The 18,722-nt window shown below is 40.3% G+C and overlaps 1 protein-coding gene across 5 annotated transcripts in view; it reads right to left on the bottom strand.

The window, feature by feature from the left end:
- Window positions 1-14,405, bottom strand: part of RGPD4 (RANBP2 like and GRIP domain containing 4) — a 33,215-nt gene extending 18,810 nt beyond the window's left edge. For 3 of the 5 annotated variants that reach the window (XM_082054290.1, XM_082054292.1, XM_082054294.1), the window contains exons 1-19: window positions 14,185-14,404; window positions 11,666-11,733; window positions 11,054-11,165; window positions 9,977-10,129; window positions 8,933-9,163; window positions 8,363-8,508; window positions 6,738-6,930; window positions 5,978-6,068; window positions 4,818-5,024; window positions 4,131-4,309; window positions 3,868-4,043; window positions 3,428-3,551; window positions 2,918-3,079; window positions 2,466-2,603; window positions 2,229-2,375; window positions 1,568-1,750; window positions 1,403-1,486; window positions 748-883; window positions 481-578 (exon numbers count right to left, since the gene is read on the bottom strand). In XM_082054290.1, coding sequence (XP_081910416.1) covers window positions 481-578; window positions 748-883; window positions 1,403-1,486; window positions 1,568-1,750; window positions 2,229-2,375; window positions 2,466-2,603; window positions 2,918-3,079; window positions 3,428-3,551; window positions 3,868-4,043; window positions 4,131-4,309; window positions 4,818-5,024; window positions 5,978-6,068; window positions 6,738-6,930; window positions 8,363-8,508; window positions 8,933-9,163; window positions 9,977-10,129; window positions 11,054-11,165; window positions 11,666-11,733; window positions 14,185-14,259 — 2,703 coding nt within the window. In that variant the 5' untranslated portion in view covers window positions 14,260-14,404. Of the gene's footprint in view, window positions 1-480; window positions 579-747; window positions 884-1,402; window positions 1,487-1,567; window positions 1,751-2,228; window positions 2,376-2,465; window positions 2,604-2,917; window positions 3,080-3,427; window positions 3,552-3,867; window positions 4,044-4,130; window positions 4,310-4,817; window positions 5,025-5,977; window positions 6,069-6,737; window positions 6,931-8,362; window positions 8,509-8,932; window positions 9,164-9,976; window positions 10,130-11,053; window positions 11,166-11,665; window positions 11,734-14,184 lie in introns of all 5 variants that reach the window. The other 2 variants (XM_082054291.1, XM_082054293.1) reach the window with 2 other exon arrangements.
- Between the last annotated feature and the right edge of the window lie 4,317 nt (window positions 14,406-18,722).

Raw genomic sequence — 18,722 nt, 5'->3', positions numbered from 1 at the left:
CTAAAGTTGAAAACAATTGCTTTGCTTATTATGGCAACATACAGGTCAAAGTCAGTAATTTGTGCTGAAGCCCACACAACACGTACACTTGAAAGCAGGCTATACTCTCATATGAGTTTTGATCTAAGCTGATTTTAACTTAGTTTAAACTAATTAGTTTAAATCTTGAAGGGCATCCAAAGCCCTATTTTCTTTTGCCACACTACTTCTGGGGAAAAAAAAGAGAAATAAAACTTTATCACACATACCTTGTACAGGACATATACTAATATATTACAAACACATTTTGCTGACTTTTTGTCCCAAACCCCACATCCCCAAAATTAAGCAGAAAGATAAATTACCAATTTATCCCTAGCAGTCCAAATTTACCATATACTATATAAGGAACTGCAATTACACCCAGCTACATATAGAATCAAAAGCAGTCATTTTCAGTAGATCACTGGAAGCAGTTTAAGCGGATAGATTTATTCTCACCTTTGTTGGTGTTACATTGGTTGCAGCAGTTCTGAGAAGATACTGAGAGTTATAGGCAGGTGACTGGTTGTAGTAAACAGATGGGCCGGTGGTAGCAACTAAAAAGGAACATCAGGGAAAGAGTTTACACTTGATTTGTTGTTGTTTTGAATAGACCCTTTCCAGCAATTAGTTTTTAACTGGGAATCATTAAGACTTTTCAAAGTATTGCAGAAATGTTTTAGCTGGTTTAGCTAACTGTTTATCTAAAAATTCAGCAGCACTTACCTGTTAGAGGAGCTTCGTGAAGATTCTGTGCTCTCTGATAACCCTCTGACATTGCATCTGTTCCATAGCTTTCAGCAGGCCACCGATGAGATGTATTTGAGTTAGAATTGCTAAGTTTCATTTCTTGCATTTCATTCTGTCAAGACAGTGTGCCAATCAAGAACATAAGTATATATTTCATAGGTATTTGTAGAAAAAAAATAAGGAATGATCCCTACCCTTTTTCTATTTAAAAGCATGTTCAAGCTTGGGAAAATAAATAAATAAGTCAAGAGGTACCTTCCAGAATCACCCAAGATCTGCCCATACAATACAAAGTACTAAGATTGTGTTCTAAAGCCAGAAGTAAAAAAAAAAAAAACCAACAAACACAGAGACAAGCAGATGAGAAGCAAACTGATGAAAGCAGAACTCCTTCTGCAAACAGCCCTTAGAAGGGTTCTCTCTGCACTCCCGCTCAAGTCCCAAATAAAGAGATTTCAAGCAAAAAGATTTATTCTTGTACTCAATTTAGGTAGATGTTTAGAGAAGATATTTCCACTGATTTAAGTAGTAGTCTAGGAACTCTAAGTTAGTGCCTCCTATTATCACGAAGTCTTTACCATAACTAAAAGACCAGCTGTTATTCACTGAGTATGGTGAGAAAATTCTTTACCTTTAGAGCTTCCACTTGCTGACAGATCATTTGAAGTAAAGTTTTGTGATCTTCTGCCCACTGAGGAGGAGTTTTAGGAGAAAACTAGAAAAAAAAAGTTAATTGAATCTTGTGAATTTTTATTTAAACATAACAATTCCCTGAAATAACAGCTGGCTAATATACCTTGTAGCTCTTAGTAGGTGAAAGAGAGAACTTTGTTGGTGATGGAGTGGAATGTTTCACCTCTGAATCTACAGCTCGTGAAAGACCATTTCTGAAGGCAGGACTTCCCTCTTCATCATTCTCGCCAAGTTCCTGGATCACTGTATCTAGCATTTCCTTCACAGTTTCAATAGACACCGGCAACTAAAAAGTTAGTTAAAACGTGAGTCATGATTGCAATTCTCACTCAGAGCAACACAGACTACACTCAGAATTCTGGCTGAACAATTCACAAGGCTTTCATTACACAAATACTGTTTTTTCAAAGCTCTAAATGTGTTAAGACTAATGTAAGAAAACAATTCAGACAAACATTAATTCTATTTTTTCAAACTTACTGACCTCTATAAAAGGATGGTGGGAAAAGCTGTTTACATTAAAGCTTTCATCCACAGAATTGTCAGAATATTGCATGACCTGCTCAGTTACAGAAGTTACTCAGAGATTATCACCCCACTGGTGTTAAGCAGGTCATTTGTCTTGCACAAAGAAACAACTTTAACTTGCTCTACTGCAAAGCCTGGTCTAAGAAAGCTGACATACATGCAAAAGGTTTCATTTTGAAACAGTAACCAATCCACTGCATCTCTTGCAACAAGTTTTTAAAGCAAGAACGACATACTGTCTCAATTACTGAGGGATCTGAGTAGCTTTTCTCGATGATCTTCGTTAGATAATGCTTGCTTTTACGAAGATAGGGTTTGTGTTCTTCTTGTTCTTCTGGCAGCATGGCATCATTTTCAGTCTCTTCTGCCTTTCTTTGGAAGATCTAAAGAACAGGACACAGATTAATTAGGATCAGTCAGAAGGCAACTGAGTAAAGCAAAACAATTTGGGGTAATGCAATTTATGAACTTACCACAGCAAGATTCCAGTATGAAACCACATTTTCAATAGCTTCAAATGCTAATAGAGCATCATCAGTTTTGCCATCAACTGCATCCAACATTGCAAATGCTATACGTGCCTCTTCTTCATATGCTGCAATATGACAACCCTACAAATAAAGTGAAAGACAACTCATACCGAACAGTGGAATGACACGTGTTTTTCTTCCTATAATCCAGGGAAAATACTTTTAAAGAAAGTTGGTACAAGCAGTGCATTCCAACCATATACACAGTTTTAAAGGTAAGAATAAAGTTGTAAGGACTTTTTTTGCCCCTTTATCATACACTGATACTACCCAATCTCATCATTAACAGTTTTACAGTAATAACAATGAGCTGTACAATGCAGAGAAAAATCCCACAAACTAAGTTTCTGACATAGACCCTCTCCACCTTCAGCCTTGGCTTAATCTATCTGTACCTGTATGTCTACACTATGGAAGTGTTTGAAAAGAGGATCAATAGGTTCAGGAATGCTCCTCTTCTTTTTAACAGTTTCCAGCATAGGTAAAACTTTCTTCCAGTAGTAGACGCTTCGTCCAATGTATTCCTTCTGGTCATAAAAGGAATTAAGACTAATGCCCTGGTGGAGAAAAGGGAACAGAAGCACACACTATTTCAACAAATTCAAATAAAAATGCTATTCATACATATCATTCTCCTGTTTTCTTGAGAAGTTCCAAGAGTGCTTCTCTAACACTTGAGAGAAACATTGGGGGGGGTTATCTCCAGAGCTATGGAAAATAACATAAACTGTAGTGTTATTTTCTATATATAAGACAGAGTACTTCATAGGGTGACTAGAAACTGTTCTCAATAACACATTCTCATCTGATTATCTTTCCCCCTCCCCCATAGGCTGTTTATAGTTTGGAAAATAAGAGAGAAAAACACCTTGGCTTCTGTGTATTTCAAAATAATCTCGGCTTACTGTTTTTTGCAGGCTTTTTGCCCAGTGTATAACTAAGGCAGGTTGAAGGCCATGCTTCTCCAGTGCTCGCAGAGTGCTTATTCCATGCTGTACGATAAGCCTCAGTTTTGCTGCGGTTCCTGGTCTGCATATCAGAAGAAACATTCCTTGATTAGTATTCTCTATTTTTCACTTGTTCATACGTAATTTGCTTGATGAGTATAGCCTACAGTTTAAACCTTAACCTTTCTCTAGTTTAGAAATACATTGTTAGAAATGGAAATTCCACTCTTGGATATCTTTCAAACGTATCAAGTCCATACTACCACAAAGCTTTAATGTCCGAAATATGTCAAAAAATAAATCTGATTGTACAAGAATCTACTGGGACCAATCTAAGCTGCTGTAGCAGAAACTGCCTAAAGGCTTAGTGAAACATTTCCAAACTGAAAAAGCCTTACGTTGTTTTTCTCTGAATAAGAGTACGAACAGCGTCCCACCAGGATCTTTGTTTTTCTGTGTAAAGCTGTTTGCACACTGGCAATGGTAAGAATTGAGGCTGATGTGCATCGTAGTGAGAGTTAAACTTCTCTTGCAATTGTAAGTTGCTAGTGAATACCACCCCGAGTAGAAATACCTGGTTTTGTAAAAATAAAAAAGAGGTATTAAATACCAAAAAACTTAAATTGCATAGTATGTTTAACAACTTAGAAAGTTTACTTACTTCAAGGTCCAATAGGCAAATGGATTCAGGAGCATCTGTCTCAAGTCTCGCTGTTTCTTGGGGCAAGTGAAAAAGCTGTTTTAACCATTTGCGTATCGGGGGTAAGACTGACATAGAGTTCCACTGCAAACCGAGCCACACAAGGTGCTGGAGACTGCCATTGTGCATCCGAACAGCACCTATGCAAAAACAAAGTTGGATGCAGATGTCAATATCCTACAAGTCAGCAAGACCTGATCAAAAGTGAGTTTCACATTTCACTCTGTCAGTGCAGCCAAAGATACTTTGCAGACCAATAAGCACCAAGGTTCCAGCTTTCACTTATGAAAGATTACAAACTCCAAGTTAGCCAAACATATCAGGTAGACAGTTCATCTGAGTGCTCAAGCCATCAACCCCTTAAAGCTTCTGAGGGGCGTGACTCTCAGATTTCCTTTCACTTCTATCCTTACCATATTCAGCCTAATATGCAACTACTTTTAGCACTATTTAATTTCTCCAAAATCTTTATGGAATTATTAAAGAAGCACTTCTTTACTTCTTTACAAGTCTAAGCCTTGCCTAGGACATTAGGGCAACTTTGGGTGGCTATTCAAGGTATTTGTCTGCTGCTGCAATATGAAGTATTTGTAGAAGAGCTTCTCGTACAGAAAGTTGTGTTGAGTTTCAGAAAGTAACAACTCTTACCAATATCGTATTTATTAAGTTCCACTTGCATTGGTGCTTGTGTACTGACATTCCCAATATCATCTGTGCCAATAAAAGATCTCTCTCTAGAAGCTCCACTCTCAAATAGGCTATCAAACAATGTATATGAACCATTCTTGTTTGCAAAAGACTCCACAATCTCTTTGAAGTCTTGTTTGCCATGGCTTAAGTTCAGCAGCATATGGCCTAGAAAGCAAAAATATCACTTCACACTTCACATAAATAAAGCAATGAACATGAGAAAAATAACATTTAATACATTGGCTTGTTCTCGTTACCTACGGCTGGGTGGGAATCAGGATTTCCCCTTATGAAACCTAGAGATTGTTATGTTCTCCCTGTAATAAGGTCAGTGTCTCAGCACATAGGCTTTTCCAAGCTTTTAGTGACAACCAACCCAAGACATTTGTAAAGCCAGTTCTTTGGGAAAACAAAGCCATCTTCTTATAACTACTACTGTAGTACCATTACAGCTACTTATTTCAAGGACAGTTGCAATACAAGTCTGTCTTATCAAAATCCATTCTAAAATAATTGAACCTGATGTCTAGTGGGTTCATTTGTTTTCATCTAGGCCCTGCAAGAGCATGTAGATGGAAAAACTGCCTATACTTGACAGCCAAAATAACAAACATGATGAACAAATAAGAGGATGGAAGGACAGGGAAACAGTAATCTTCTCCTCTTGGGGCTAACAATACTTGCAAAATTGTATCTACCAGCAAGCAGAAGCCATTTCCAGTAGATTAAGAGACCATAGAAGTTAAGAGACCATACAAGTTAAATCCTATCTTAGTGTGCTGGAAAGGCAAAAAGCATGAAAAAAGCCACACTTGAAAAAAAAAAAAAAAAGAACACACTCCACTAGCACACTAAAGAGGGGAAAAAAAATGAAACAAAACAAAAATCCACACACACCACTTTAGGTGTCAGGATCAAACTAGTTTGTTTTGTTTTTGTTTGGTGTTTTTCTGGGTTTTGTTTGTTTGTTTTACATATATAGTCAGAATCTAGAAGATATTGTTGCATATTGAAGTGTTAACATTACATTTCAAGATAAGAAATGTGTTCTTTTACAAACACTTGACTCTTAAACTACCTGTAGCACTAAAATGGAACTACACAGCTATTTTTATTACCAGACTGGCTTTTTCGATCACAGGCCAACATTTCTAGCACATCTTGTCCAGTTTGATCCCCCTTTATTAGTTTTGACTTTGGTTTAGGAACCTGATGAAGTAAAGAGAAAATTGTTACAGCTTTTTCACAATAAGAGCAGATCATTTAAATTAGTTTTAAGAATTAGGAAACAAGTTTCTTTTTAGTATTAGAAAACTATAGAAAAAAATACATAATTAATTTTGAAGGTACTATGTCACATAGTTCAGGGGGCCAGGAAGTCATCCAAAACATACAAAACCCCCGGGTGGACAATTATAGCTATTGTAAATAACATTAAGCACGCACAAGAGCAAGTCATACCTGGAATGCAAGCAGCTAAAGAATTAAACGACATTTTTTTAGTTCTGCTGTCTACACAAGTACATGAAAACAATTCAGTTCATCCCCTTCCCTCTCTATAGCAATAAGCCTAATGCTTAACATATGCATTCAGCTGTATTACAGAAAAGCGAATATACTGCAGGAAATAAACTTGCTAGCCTTAAAGAATCAGGTTACTCCGACAAGGGAAACAGCTGCAGATACACTTTTACCCTATTTATGTCATTTGAAACCTTTTAAAGAATTGTGAAAGAGTAGGGTTTCATGAGTGAGGAAAGAGTTTTTCCTTAGGCACAGAAACTCTAGTTAATCTCAAGAATACAGGAGTTCAACACATGTAAGGCAAGAACATTTCAAGAACTGCATCAGCTAAAGGCATAAACTGAAAATACTTACCTGGAAACTTATCAGATAACAGAGTGCTGCTAGTTCACACACAACTTTCCACTGTGCCTCATTGTGTTGGGCCATTTTCAGTAGCAGAGTTCCAGCAAGCATGTAGAGCTGTCCTTTCATTTCCACAAAGGTACGAGACAACTCATCAGCCCCATTCACATACGGCTTCAACGAATGAAGCACACGATCAAAACTAAAACATAGAGAAGACTCATTCTAAACAGTCCTGGTAAAAGCTATAGCAGATGGTTTTGGGTGATGATATTTAACTGTGAATCAAGTAACTTCGTGAGTCAATGGTTAGTACTGTCTCAGTTGCTTAGAGCCGAGTTGCACTAGAAAGTACGGTAACGGTTTCAAACTCCCAAAGCTTCAACTTAGTTTACTGAAGTAAAACATATTTAATATTATTTATTTATTTAATATTACCTAATATTACAGTCTTCCAGAACATCTTTGTACAGGTGCTTTCAAAACTGTTCTCCCAAACCACATGGATAAACTTGTTTACTGCAGATTTAGAGATATGCAGGAGGCACTAGTCACTCTGCTCTTCCCTTTCCTTCATTTATCAGAAAGGCCAAAAATACAGCTGGACAAGCTCTTTAAAAATAGAAGGTACTGTAGAAATCTGAGTAGCTGTAGGCTAGTACACAACCCCCATTCAGGAGAGGCTTTCCAAAAACCAGTTAAAACACTCTTTCAGTTACCTGACAAAACTACAATGACTGCTAACATTGCTGTGATCTGGAAGTGGTTTAGATGTAATCACCTTGAAAGGCTCTAATAAAATCGCAGCAAAAACCACAAGATTGTTTTGGTCAATGTTGGAGAAGAAAAAGAAAATAAAATATACTTGGGCATTAAGTATTCCTCATTCATTCTCTGTAATCTTCAAGTATCCATTCAAGATTAACAGACTGAAGAACAGTGTTTTACAAGAAAATATAACAGCCATTGCATAATTGAGGAACAAAGGTTAAGTCAATAAAAGCCAGTAAGAAAAGGATGATAACGAGAAGAAAGGAACACAGATCTTAATCAATATATTGACTACGAACATCATTTTGTACTACACTGTAAGTGTGCCACAGATAGCATGCCTTGAATTCAGCTGGCCCTGTAACACCATCAGTTTTCCCTGAAGGAGAGTGTTCTTACTGAAAGTGACTTCCTTCTTCCCAGTTATCCTATATACCTAAAGTTCCTAATTATTCCCATATGTGTTGCGTTCATTTAGAACAAAATGGCCAGGACAAAGCTGATACACAAGAGGTGTTTTTGTTTGTTTTTTAAATTGCCTGGGAAATCTGGACTAATCAATTGCTGAAGTACAGAACAACGTCATACTGAAGGAAAAGAAGATACAAAGTTAATTGACCCAGGATATGAGTCTTTGCCATGGCCATGTGCTGACCAGGCAAAACAGGGCTTGCATCTCAGTCTAAAGATAGCTTGGGGTTCAAACCCAGTAAGAACCATTCTTAGTGGCTAGTACAGAGAATCACCTCTCCCCTCCACAACCAAGCAGTGAATTTGAAATGTGATAAATATTGTGACCCAGAAAAAAAAAAAAACACAACAATTCTTAGATTTTTTTTTCTATAGGAAAGTTAAGACAGTACCTTTCAAGTGCCTCTCTGCATTCCTGAACATCTCTAGAAGAAAGTGTCATTTTGACAAAGCTGGAATAGGCCAGCAGATGATCTTTCTTGATAGCTCTCCAGTTACTTTTATCAGACTCCAAGTCTTGTACAGATTCCAGATATTCCTAAAGAAGAAAGTTCATCACAGGATAAGGAACAGTCATCCTTCCATGAAGGCAAGGGCAGTACTTCTCCAAAACATATTAGTAGCATTTACTGTATAATCCAGTTTCACAGTTGAGACCTTAACATATTCTTCAGCAGCAAAGTTCCAGGGAGCTAATTGCCTGAGCAATTTTATCCCTAATGGAACTGCTGTATCTAACTCAGCTTTTGAAGTTAGAAACTCAATAGCTCTACAAGGTTTAATTTTAGGGAGAAAATTCCCATTGGAAAAAAAAAAAAAGTATTTTGTAATTCCACTGGCTTCAGCAGACTTGAAGGAGTTAAATCACTTGAGAAATAGTTGTCAGAGTAATCACACTAAGAGAAACAGACCAGTTAAAAAGATATGGAAGACTATCACAGGATCAAAATATGATTAAACACCTCAAATGTCTCTACAACACAGGAACACCATTCCAAGCTTGACTGCAAAGGTATTTTCTTCTGTGCTTCCTGACAATGGAGTACAGCATCTCTTAATCTATTGTTTGAACGGTAGAGAGCAACTAGTCTGATGTTTATGTAGACATCATCTGGTCTTGCGTAAAGTTCTGCTTGAATCAAGTCAAAAAGCTGATTCCATCCGTCTTCACCTTTACAATCCAGTAACTGCTCCTGTTAAGCATGAAGGCAACATGTTAATATTTTGTTTCCCATGTGAGTCTTTTCAGCAACTACAGTACCAGACAGTTTTTTCTCCTCCACTGCGTAGACTACATTACTCAGACTCTTAATAGCTTTCAGGTATTACACAAATTTGATGAAATACTCAAATATTTTAAAATAGAGACAACTATAATAGAAAAAAATACTCAGAAAAATTTGCCTCTTACCAAGGGTAAGTAATGCTTGCCAAACCATTTGGTTCAATGACAGCATACTCTGCCATAGACCACCTTGCTCAAAAAAAGAGCCAACCAGAAATCTTAAGACTTCAATGTGGTTGCTGCCGAGTTACACAGTATATACCTCTGCAAAAGTGAGATTGCATGACTGAAAGCTTTTACACAGTATTTGAGAATTACAGCATTTATCACTTTCTGCAGTTTATCATAATACAGATTTGAAAACCAAAAAGCCCGAGTTCACAGGCCTGCTACCTTCCTGCTAGTCAGACAACAAAAAGATCAAGTAATGCCCACCTAGTCTTAATTTCTCAGATGTGACAACTAACACGGTTTCTCGGCATTTTGGAGAGGGTTAACCTTGAAGAATTAAAAAGGGTATGAAAGCCTGTAGCTGCAGCTTTCTTGAAAGCTAGACAAAAAGGTCTGACTACAAAGAAAGTAATATCTAATAGCTTTAATATCAAAGATTTTAAAATAATTTAGCCAGGAAGAGTTTTGTACGAGTTGACATGCAAAAAACACTCCAGTCAGACACTGGAAGTTTCTTCAAGCCGCAGAACAGAGATAACTTGGAATTTACCTTCAACCTGTAAACAGCAGGACTCCCAGGAAAGAGCTTAGCAGCTCTCTCAACCCAGTATTTTGCTCTTCCATCAGTAATGTCATTGTTGCATAGTAACTCTGCAATCTTCAACACAAGATCTTTCTGTGTTGGGTTCAACTCCACAGAACGCTAGTTTTTCCCATGCACAAACAGGAGGAAAGAAAAAAAAAGTAACTTCATCTTACAATCAATATGAAACAGGAAAGAAAGTTATCTCCCCACAAACAGACCTGCCTCTTCAAATTAGACTTATCAATTATAAAAGAAAACAAAAAAAAACCAAAACACCCTTTCTAAATGCCACAACTAGTTCACTGCACCCAGATAAAACAGATGGAATTCAGAAGAGCATAAGAGAAAATGCAAAATCCAGCTCCTCTGCATCTGCCACTAGCTACTGCTATACACAGACAGCAGGACTACAAGAACCTCTATTCTAGCCAGATGTGGACACTTCAAAAAATACTTAAGACACACAGTTTAAGAAGTATGATAGCACTTCACGGAGCTGTGTTGGCAACCAGACTACTGAGCACATCACCTCCCTCCCCAAAAACAGAACAAAGACATTCCAATTACGAATTTGACATTTATGCGCTTGCCTAATCAAAATTAGATTTGCTTCTTCCTTCAGCCCCCGCCCCCTACAAAACTGAACAAAAAACCCACTAGGCCTACAGTCTTCTAGTAGCAACCAGATTCCTGTTGTCATCACAGTCCACATTAAGGAATTCTACCATAGTCACAGATCTTTAGTCCAAAAAGCAATATATGACATTGGAAGAGTTTAACAGCAACTAGCACAAAGATCAAGTCCAGAACAAACAAACAAAGAATCAACTTTAAAATATTCTACTAAAGCAAGTGATATCAAGTGAAGAATCTCCTCTGCAGTGCTTCATATACTTTCCATGGTTAAATGTATATCAATAATACAGTTTTTCCAGGAACATTTCTTCTTCTATGAGTTTGAGAATGTCCATCACAGAAGGATTTTACAAGTTCATTTACAAAGGAATAAGGCAGGACATTAGTGGTCAGTGTAATACTTACCTTGTAACACCCAAAGGCCTTTTCTATGTTATCCTCAGCTTCATAAATTTGTCCAAGAAATCTGTGTGCTTTGGGATCTCTCTCTTGTACGTTGAGGTATGTAGATATATACCTATGGGGGGGTGGGGAAAGTCAGTTACTCGACCAACTTTTTTCAATAATACTCCCTTCCCTGACCTATAATGATAACTTAATCTGCCGTACAGGAAGCATAGCCTTATTTTGTTCTAGATACTTTGCCTGTACCTTAAAGTAAGAAGTAACATTGTTTGACACGTACAGATGCTACTTAACTGTGGGCAAGTATTTACCTTTATTTAAAAAAAAAAAAAGTAACAGACTGCAGAAACAGTGAGAACTACATAATACAGTGAGAGGAAAAAAAATAAATTAAAAAAAAAATCAATCAGGTAAGTTTTTAAGTAACACATAACTAACCTTCTTTCAAGTTGTTGTTTTATAAAGATTTAAATGGCACTCAATACCCACACTTATCACTACCTTAAAACAGCATGATATTGATCTTGGCTTCTCTGGTTTATTTCATATTCATTTAGCTTTTCTCTTACACTTTAGAGAACAGAAAAACAAACATACAGCAACAAATGTTACCTTTTAGCAAGTTCATATTCTTTTATTTCAAAATACAGCTTAGCAAAGAGGAATCCTTTCATCGATTTCTAAAGAAGAAAAAAAAAACATGACAGACATACTTCAGACATATGGTACTTTTAAAATAATTCAACAGAGTGACCCTTCTTTTCAGCAATGCAAAAATACTTTTAAATGACTGAATTTCACAACTAGTTATCAGGTCAAATTCACTCCTCATATTTAAGGATTTGGTTTTGAATGATGTAGGATTAAGAATGAAAAGAGTAGCAGTCTTTACTATAATTGGCAAAGGTTACTGGGCAAAATAGAGATTACAAGTGAATCAAGAAACAAGCCCTTATACATATGACATTTCATAAACACTTCTGAATAAAGAGAAGAATGAAAGAATGGGGTCTGCTACATTTAATCCCTTTTGTTGCAATATAGCAAAGAAAATAAAAATTCCTACAAACCAAGAGAGATCTGTGGTTCAGCCCCATTGTAGCATAGTGTCAGACACAGGAAAAAACAATTTCTACCTAAGTCATTCTCAGTTTGGGTAAGAATGTATTTATGCAGTAGTTTATTTCTGATGTTGCCAGCCTAAGATAACTTGAACATACACACTCTATAGGCAAAAGGTGAAACATCTCCAAGTGTATTTTTTTGCAGGGCAGAATAAGGAAGTAAAAGGTAAAACAAAAAGAAACAGAGAGGAGGCAGAGGGCTAGACAGCAAAAGCATGGACAACAGGAAAAGGGTTAAAGGAATGAGCTAAAGAACTAAGTCAAGCAAAAACCTCAAGATAGAATTAAACGAGGCAGAAATTTAAACCTTGAGATTCCCAGTATCAGTTCAAAAGCAGATTTTACCTGTGAACCAAGAAATAATGGAGCTAGTTACATCTATAACTCCAAAAACATGTGTACATTTTGAATACACTTGAACCACTCATCTCCCTCCTTCTGCCACCCCCTCTATTCATGCAAAACTTTCAGAAATACTTTAGAATGAAACCAGGCCTCCTAAGATACTTCAAGTTTTCAGTCTGTATTTTTGAAGTATGTTATAAAAAGGAAATACTGAAATTGTCAGAGTGGAGTCACACTTAGCATCTCCTTTTAAACACAGATGAAACCTCAAAATAACTGCTTTGTAGCCTTATAAGCACACACCCATTCCCCCACCCCCCCAAATCAACATAAGAAAACCAGTAACTATTTCCACCATTGACTAAACTATACAATTAGTTGTTAGCATTACTTAAAAACAAACAAAAGTTAAATGTGCACCAGTTGGGCTTAAGCACAACAGAAGGAGAGGGTTTTTTTTTTTGTTGAATTTGGTAGGAATATCAGAACAATTAAAGAGCATCTCTGATTCTGGCAATGATATATTTGACATTATTTGGTCTAAACAGCACCCAAGTCAATTAAACAAAGTCACAGGACAACTTTGTTGCTGTTGGAAAAGGTACAAATGATGATGATGTACACAAGCCCTGCATAAAGGCTCTACTGCATAATGATGAACACGGATGTATTCATGCTATACAACATACTGCTGAATACTCTACCTCTGCAATAAAAATCAGTTAAAAGCAGCAGAACGGGATCTTTCAGGATTAAATAGCTCCCAAGAAATGCAGGAGACTGCTGTGACCTGTATACCATTTTCCAGATATAATAGAAAGATAACCAGTCATGCAGAGTTCCTCACTCTTCTTTCCAGTTACTAAAATACAGTAGGAAAGTTATTTTCCTCCAAGTTCTCCCTCTCTTAACGCTGTTACTTCACAAGGCAGTCATACAGACAAGAATACTAATCACACAGCAGAAAGGAAACTGAAAGTGTCTCATGTATTCCCTTTTTGACTTCTTTATTTTTTCTGAATAAACGAAACTCGGGAAACTCATGAACTACACTCTCACAAAACTGAAGAACGCTCAACTTAGAGAGTCGGTGGACTCTTCAAAGCTATACTAATGCTTACCAGGTGTAAAAGGCAGGTGCACAGCCCTGGTAAAACCACTGCCGCTGGTTAGGGAAAGCACCTCTAGCAAGCGAAACCCCAAGCCCTCCCTCACAGCAGCTTCCCTTAGCTCACTCGACTTTAAGAACCCCTGAGTAAATACGGACTCAAGACAAGAGTCATACGGACCCAGAGACACCATAACCCCCTTTCCCTCTTACCAACAGCAATGAGGAAGGACAGAGCAGACCAAACCCAAGCACCTCACCGCTCGACACGACGCGGGAAGCCCCGGCACACCCAGTCATCAACCCGGCCCTCCCCGGGGCTTTTCCGTGCCGACCGGAGCAGCAGCCAGGCCTGCCGCCTGGGCGGGAAGCGGCCGCCGCTCAACAAGCGAGGGAAGGCCGCCACTGCCGCCCCACGCGAGACGGGAAAGGAACCCACCGCGGGCCGCACCGAGCCAGGACGGGCCGGGCGGCCGCCAGCAGCCGCAACGCCGTCCGGAGCCGGCGCCGGAGAGAAACGCAAAGCCGCGGGAGGTTCCGCCGGCAGCACTCACCTCTCTGGGAGAAGGCGCGGCCGCCTGCACGGAGGCGACGTACCGCTCCACTTCGGGCTTCGTGCGCCTCATCATGGCGCCGCGGCGGGGGCCGCGCCCGTCCTCCCTCACTCCCTCCAGGCGGAACGGCTTCCCGGCCGGCCTTCGCGCGGCGCCTTCGGAAAGGAAGGAGGAAGCGACGAAAGGACGCGGCGGCCGCTGGTGCGTTACGCAAGTTCCCGCGCAACCGTACAGAGCACTCGGCTCCGGCGAGTGCGCAAGAGCCGTCCCACGCCCTCCCCCCGCTTCCGGCCGCTTCCCATCACCGCCCGCAGCGGGCAGGGCGGCGCCTCGGCGGGCACCGCTCTCTGCGCATGCGCCGAGGCCTTGTTGTATGTGCGGGGGGTGAGCAGGAGCGCGCAGTCTTTGCAGGGTGGGGCAGCGGGACGTGGTTCCCTACAGGTCGATCGCGGTGGCGGGGGGTCCGGGCCGCTCTCTTCCCTTCCCTCAGGGAGCCCGCCCGGTGAGGCGATGGTTGAGCCTCTCCTCGACCCCCCGCGAGGCCGTTGGCCGGAGGCAGTGAGGGGTGCGGCCGGGGTAACGGCGCGGCTTAACGGCTGCCGGCGTCCTTGTGGAGCTGAACTTCAAGAGGCAGCTCTGTTGCTACTAGAACGGCTTCCATTTGTGCACCGGCCTTGGCTGTCACGGAAAACCTTCAAGTGTGGAAACAAACTTCAGTATTTTTTCACCAAATGTTGTATCTTGTGGCTCACCAAAACTGTGAATTTAATCCATAAGCATGGGCCTTATTACTGGGATGCAGCGCTCTAGAAAATGAGTTTCCAAATCCTCTAGCAGTTATGGTGAGAAACTGCTATTTTCCTGCCACTGTGAAGAGTGTATTTAAACTCTTATTCTGAGGCACAGCTGGGACCAAAGATGACAAGATCAGCAACCCTCGAAACAGGTGGAATTTGCTGAGGTTACAGTTGTGAAAGTTTGGTGGTGCTGAGCACTCGTGGTTGCTCTGTAGCCCAGAATGTAAGAGTAGTTACATTTTACAGTCCTAAAATTACATTCGGCCCGTCGAAGGCAGCCGTGAGGCTGATGTGACCACCGCTGGAAATGAGTTTGACACCCCTGCCCTACAGTGTAATTCCCAGCTGGCAGGCTGAGGTTCTGCTCACTGGATTCGCCCATCCCGTCTCTCCTCTGCCACCGCAGGCGCTTTGGGCAAAATTAGGCCACTGGGCTCTGTCTCCAGAGAAGCATAATTAAAAATTTGTCCTGTTTTCAATCTTAAGCAGCCCACTGACAGCCATATAATTTCTGTTATGCATAAGAAGTACTGACATCCCCAAAGCTCTTACCATTTTTGGCCAGAAAAATTAAAAAAACATAACCCAGCTTGTTCCTGTAAGGAGATGAGCAGCATCCATGTGACAGCCTGGCTGAAAGAATTAACCCTCTCTTATATTATTTGCTTTATTAACAGTGATTTATTTAGATGTTGGATTTAATTTCCTAAGAAGAAAGAGGATCTGGATTTAATTCTCTAAGAAGAAAGAGGATCTTTTTTTCTCTGTACTTTTTTGGATGGTTTGTCTACCACTGGGATTGCCAAACAATTTATCAGCACCTGCCAGGCCCAAGTAACAAAAGTTGTGGTGCTGTTGTGGAGCAAAATGCTGGAGTTGGCTCACTGGAGGAAGCTGATGGGGAGCCATAGGAATTTGCCTTCATTCAGACCCAGTGCCTTGACACTGGTCACCTTCTTGCCCATCCCTGTGAAAGTGGCACCTCTGTGTTGTACCCAGTGATCACACCACCAGGAAGGCAGCTCCAGTTGACTAGTGCTATCCTCTGCAACCTGACTTAGCTCAGCCTGGCTCACTGTCTGAGCACAGGCCTTGCCACTGCCAATAGCAGAAGGGCTTTAGGCTCAGCTTTTTACCCCTACAGCTACATCCATTGGGCTTCCTGAAGTGCTCCTTGTTGTTAGTGTAAGCAGGGGCTTCAAAAGAAATCCCTCTTGCCCATGCATGATTGATCCTGCGCAGCAGGAAGGGGCAAAGCTTCTGAGGCATCCCTTTCCACATCCCAGGCTCATAGCCTTCTTCGGGAGACACAGTAGGGGTCATGTAGAAAAACAATAATAAACTCTGCCTCTTTCAGGAAAGTATGTGCAACTATGCAAAATACTAGTAATACTGACAGACCAGGAAGTGAGCTTCAGCACCAGACCTGTAATTGTCCAGGCTGCCTAATTGCTAACATGCTCCCTGGATCTGTTTTGCAACTGCTTTTAATTAATTATCTTCATGACAATGTCCAGGGTTATTATTTCAGTGATCGTTCACTCCAAAGACAGCTCCCAAGAGAGCAGTATGGATTTGGGGAACCCTGTACTCAACATAAGACCTCAATAATAAAATAAGTTTACCATGAGGGTGATTATTCACTGGAACATATTGCCCACAAAGGTCTGTGAAATCTCCTTCCATGGAGACACTCACAGCTTGGCAAGACCTTCAATACTGATCCAACTTTGAAGTTAGACCTGCTTTGAGCAGATGGTTGGGCTAGCTGATCTCTACCCCTTCCAACCAACCTTTTTCCATGACTCATCAGGCTTTGAACCCTCAAGTACCCTCACATACTCTCAGTGCTACATCATGGGGTCTGAGATACAAATGCTCATGTTCATGAAATAGAAACCACTGCCTTGGTGAACCATAGCACAGTGTTCACCACTAGAAGCTTGGAAACAGAAAAAACCATCCCATCATAGGGCCACAGGGCCACCACAGGGCCGAGGGGAGACCTGTGGCTGTAGAGAGGCAACCAGGCTGCTATGTCATAGTAGAATGTAGCCCCAAGCAATTTGGACGTGAGCCAGGTCTTGCCATTTAGTCTCAGGATTACGGACCCTCCCTGACCCTTTAAGCAGCAGGGCTGCGCATACGTAGGCTGGAGGAAAAGATGTACAGTCATGTGGAAAACCTAGAACAAGAAGTGATTACAATTTAGAGGAAGCACTGTTGAGTATGACCTACTGAATCCATGGCATGGTCTGAAATCCCAGCAGTGCTACCATGCTAGTTATGTAAACATTTTTTTGGTGATGTTTTAAGCTCTTCTAGTCTTTAACATAGGACTGCATTCAGTTACTGAACTGTTGCAGTATTGTTTGGATTTCTCAAAGGGAAGTGCAACTTAAAAAAGTTCAGTGGCAAGTTCACTCTGTTATTTACTGCATGGAGGGAATATGCCAAGTCGAATGCAATTTTCTCTCCAGGTGCCTGTACTTGTTCATGAAGCAAACTTTCAGGCATCTTCCCTCCCTGACAATTGTTCACTCCAGAGCCTGTGTCTTGGAGTGTTGAAGGCAAACTTTCAGGCGGGGCCTGTATTGGTTACAGTGCAAACTTTCAGGATTCTTCTCCCCCTGATAACTGTTCGCTCTGAAGTCTGTATTTTTGAGCTCTGAAGGCAAACTTTCAGGGGAGGCCTGTACCTGTTCACAAAAGCAAACTTTCAAGCGTTACCTATCTGATAACTGTTTGCTCTGGTGTCCATATTTTAGGGCTCCAGAAGAAAACTTTCAGGTGAGGCCTGATAACCGTATCCAGGGCAGACTTTCAGGAAACAAAATTCTCAGAAAAAAAATTTAATGGAGTAGAAGAACAAGAGGGCTGGCTCAAGCTGAGTACCTGCGCAGAGGTCCCACCTGAGCCTAGAAAACCACAGACTTTTATCTTTCACAAACCATTCATACCACAATTCAGTCCAATAGCAATATTTCACTTTGGAGTCTTCTTGCTTCTCATTGGACCTTTGTCACTGATCTCATATATACCTTTGTTTTGTTTAGCTGTAGACATTGTTTATAGTCCATAGCCTTGTAGGTGCTGTTTTGTCTGAATAAATCTTTTTTTTCTCAGTGAAGTGTAAAACAGGCCTTGTCTTGCAAGTGTTCAGTGTAGTTGTTTTTGGTAAATATGAGCAGTACTTTACAGCTTAAGTTTTCAGCAAATCCAGCTTACTAAGTAACATGAAGCAGAGAGTATATTAAAAATCACACAACTTTATACTTCTCGATGATTCTTTATATTCCCTATGCATTTACTTCTATTACTTCTAATGCATTTACTATGCATTTACTTCTCTTTACATGCTAAATGATTAATATGAAACTGAGATTGGGCTCATCCACAGGTGTGTGAGTAGTAAATCCATCACCATACAGCCATCTTATTTAGCAGAGAGAGCTCAAAGTAGGCTCACTCACACTGTCATATTTATAGAATAAAGTGGTTGACTCACAGTCAAATTGCATACAGTGGGAAAGGTCTGCATGAGATTCCTTGCACCCACAACTCATCAGCGTTCAGTTGCAGTTCTGCTTCCTTGTGGCTTTCCCAAAAAATCTTGGCCTGGCTACAGCTCAGGCCTTTCCCTCCTCTAGAACTTGGACCAAACTGCTGCTTGTTTGGCTGGTGGGGGTGGGTCAAGTGCATCCATCACAAGCATTCAATAACTACGTAGAATAAAACAGT

This window comes from Streptopelia decaocto (genome assembly GCF_964273445.1).
Source record: "Streptopelia decaocto genome assembly, chromosome: 1".
Lineage (NCBI taxonomy): Eukaryota > Metazoa > Chordata > Aves > Columbiformes > Columbidae > Streptopelia > Streptopelia decaocto.
This window is presented reverse-complemented; position numbering and strand designations above follow the sequence as displayed.